Source organism: Trichophyton rubrum (assembly GCF_000151425.1).
Source record: "Trichophyton rubrum CBS 118892 genomic scaffold supercont2.1, whole genome shotgun sequence".
Taxonomy (NCBI): Eukaryota; Fungi; Ascomycota; class Eurotiomycetes; order Onygenales; family Arthrodermataceae; genus Trichophyton; species Trichophyton rubrum.
The window spans coordinates 1,863,877-1,867,495 of NW_003456428.1; the positions used below are offsets into that span (position 1 = coordinate 1,863,877).

The 3,619-nt window shown below is 51.1% G+C and overlaps 1 protein-coding gene across 1 annotated transcript; it reads left to right on the forward strand.

Annotated features, from left to right (window-relative positions):
• The first annotated feature begins 603 nt into the window (after positions 1-603).
• TERG_11615 (uncharacterized protein) lies at positions 604-1,264 on the forward strand. The gene has a single exon (XM_047750701.1). It carries the CDS (start codon positions 821-823, stop codon positions 1,256-1,258), a length of 438 nt encoding a protein of 145 aa, XP_047605213.1. The 5' UTR covers positions 604-820; the 3' UTR covers positions 1,259-1,264.
• Positions 1,265-3,619: the final 2,355 nt, after the last annotated feature.

Sequence of the window (3,619 nt, forward strand, 5' to 3'; positions counted from 1 at the left end):
AAGTATCGGACTGCATCCAGATATAGACAAGCAGAGCTTCTCGCTGCATATGTATCCAGCATTGACAGCCACGCAGAGCGCTCGCTTACCCCACGCTTGGACAAAAAGGAGTGTATATATAACACTCTTTATGGAGTCGTCTTTGTGTATATACACAGCCAGGTTACTCCGTATGTATCGAGATATAATAAGGGAGCCCGATATATATCACAAGGAGGGATATACGTGCAGTAGCTTCCGGGAGAGGGATCTCTCGCCCGGCTGCTGTCCTTCCCATCTGTCCACTCCTGCCCTCCCCCAACATCTCGATGGTTGCTCCTTTTTGCTCAGGCTATCTGGGCCAACAAGACCCCCCCCTGGCGAGAGACGGGAGCGATACGCCAGGATGTCAACCTTGTCCTCGCTTCATCGTCCTTTTTTTTTCTATCTGCGTTTCTTTTTCTTTTTGGCTTCCCTTCTGTTTTTCCTTTTCGCGTTTCGTCTGTGTATTTTTGCTTCTTTCTCTGCGGAGAATTGCCTGCCTGCCTTCTTGTACTTTTTTTTTTGTACTCTTTCTGCTCTTTGCTTGCTTTTTTGCCTTCCTGTGGGCTCGATGGTGGGCTCACTGGCGGCACATATGTACTCCAGACTTCGGAGGTCAAAGCTGGCGGCGGACAGGTGGAGAGCCATCGAAATTGAGAGAGCGAGAGTAGTACTCCGTAGTGAGCAGAGACTGTGCGTTCAAGTTCAAGCAGGCAAGGAAGCAAGAAGAAAAGCAAAGGGGAGATAAAAAAAAGAAAGAAAGAGAAAGAAAAGAAGAAGAAGAAGAAGAAGAAGGCCCATGAGCATGATGCCGAATAATGCACCTCCAGCATCATCACTTTCTCCCCTAAAACTACCTTGCTACCTTGTTATATGTACCGCGGTACGGAGTACATGCAGAGGCAAGTCGATGTACATGGCCAGCGCATGCCATGCACCTCCCCCAGTACGGAGTCCGGAGTACCGTACAACAACCTGCTCAATAGGCGAGCAGGCGCGAGAGGTCCAGATCATAAACGACCGTCCACTTTTTTGCTCAGTCCTTTTTCCTCTCTCCCCAATCCCATCTTTCTGCCTTCTCTTTTTCCTGTCTCCCCTCCCAACCCCGGGCAGCCTGCTACGTGGCGGTCCCTTTCAAAAGAAAAGCAAAAAGATGAGCAGACAGAGAGAAGGGGGAGAGATAGAAAGAAATCGAGGGAGAGGGCAAAAAAAAAAAAAAGCAAAAGGTGAGAGGTGACGAGCGAAGTGCGAATAGTGTCCAAAAAAAGGTATGTGAAAATCACCATCCCCACGATGCCTGTTCATGCTAGTTTATCAGTGTCGACTTTGTCCTATGAAGGATACTTGCTCTGTTGGGGATTTCATTGCTATAGTTAGTCAATTATTAATTAACTCATCCTAAGCATTCCGTTTGGCGAGTAAGTAGGTCGTTATTAGGGGGGGAGGGGGGGAAGAGCGGCCATTTTCTCCGTCAACTGTGTTTGAATATTGCCCCCGTATATTAAAGCAGGAGAGATTCTGGTAGTTGAGTTAAGACTCGTTCGCTACTCCATAGTTGACGACGAGGATGGAAAAATTCGCTCTCGCGCCGGCGCTCGGAAGGCCAACTTGCAGCGCGAAATTCTCTTTCACCCCAAAGGTCGAAGCTGGCACCAAACGACCGACCAGCCATGCTCCTGCTCACTCACCTTGCTGCCATCATCGAGCCAAAGCTGGCGGTGGATGGGTGGGAAGTGGATATCGCGGGCTGGGCGCATAAAAAACGAGTGGACGGGAAAGCGACCACGTCAACGAGCTCTAAACGCCATCAAGTTAATCACAAGAAGAGACAGAGACAGAGGAGGGAGAGAAAGAAAAAGAACAGTTAAAAGAGGACGAACGAAGCAGAGCAGCGCAGGAAAAAGAAAGGAGGAGAGCCCCCGGAAGTCAAAAGGGCCAAAGGGCAGGCAGCCCAGCGCGAAAGATAGAAAGATGGATAGCCAGTCTGCTGGCGCCCACCTTCCGGCTCGCTCCTGGCCAGTTGTCCTTGGACATCCCGTTTCCTTTTCCTGGTGTGGTGGTTGAGCTGGAGAATCGTAAAAATGGGGGATGGCGATGGATGCTGGCCTGGGCGAGAGTGACGCAGTACTCGGGCAAAAGGTACCCTTGACCAGGCTGCGCAGCCCAACTGCGCCCTGCCGTCAAGGTCACTGGTACCTCTGGCTGCCGTCCCCCGTCGTCTGCTGGCCTCTCCCTGTCCCGTAACATCCTTCATCCCAGCAGAGGGTGGAGCGGGTATTCTGTGTTCCCAGGCTGAGCTTGATACTTCCACGCCGCGGCCGTCACTCGCTGGGGGCCAGATGGTCCCTCCGTATATCAAATGGGTACATATACTGAAGTATACTGAGTCGTAGTATCGAAGTACCAGCCGTAATGCAAATTTGTACCGTGGCATACAGACAGCCAGACACCGCATACGCGCCGTACAGTACATCAAATGGCCGTCTCTCGGCTCGCTCGCTCGCTCACTCTCGTCGTCGTCTCTTGAAGATTCGCTGCTCCACTGGGGGGCCAGTCGCAACCCCGTACTTTCTGCTCTGTGGCCGGAGACTCCGGGGCAGGAGAAACGAACGAGCTGTGATCTTCTTCTGCTTACGCGCCCGTGGCAGAGGCGATGTGATCCCGGGGTGGCCGTCATGTCGATACAGCGGCTTGCTTTCCCCCGATTATTAACCCGGTGCCTGGTCTCTAGGTCGTCTCTCTTCAGGCGTCTCGTCTGACAGTCTGCACGTCAGTACGGAGTCCTCGGGACTGGAGCAGGCGAGCCGAGTCAGCAGCGACTCCATAACTACTTACCTTCATAGCGAGAGTACCTCCCTGGCCGGCCTGATATCAGGTCGGGATCATTGAGATGGTCGCAATAGGTGAAAAAGAAAAGAAGAGAGTGCGGTGATGGTCATGGCGGGTTTCAGCTGCACCCACCCGCCGTTGCATATGCGAGTATTGAAATAAAAATAAATAGAGAGAGAGAGAGAGAAAAAAAAAAAAAAAAAGAAAGAAAAAGGAAAAGAAAAAGAATCATGATAATACTTCGGTACCTAGTGATAAAATAATGATTATAATATCAGGATAAAAAAAAATAAAAATCAGACAGCGCATCCAACTGATCTCCACGTCGTCCGTGGAACTGGATGCTTAGCCCTGCTGCAGTGGCGAGCAGCGGACGACCTCCCGGCGGTGACGATGATTGTGATTATGAAGGTGATTATGAAGAAGAAGAAGAAGAAGAAGAAGACGATTATGATGCATGCGTGAAGAGTTGCTGCTGCTACCAACTCCTGATGCATCTACTTTGCCCCTGAACACTTTGATATCAAAGCCAGCACGAAACAGCGAGCAGTGGAGTTGGATGGCTAGGGGTGAGATATCAGGTATCTTCACTCAACCCGGTGCATAACCAAGCACGCTTCATGCACTCCTGCGTGCAGCGCTCGTTTTGCCTCCCTTATATCATCTTAGTTGCGGTAACCAAGCGACGGGGATTGCGAGCGAAGAATACACCCGTCCGGCCATGGCAGAGCCCAGATATCACCCGACGGATGCAAGGCACTCATGTCGT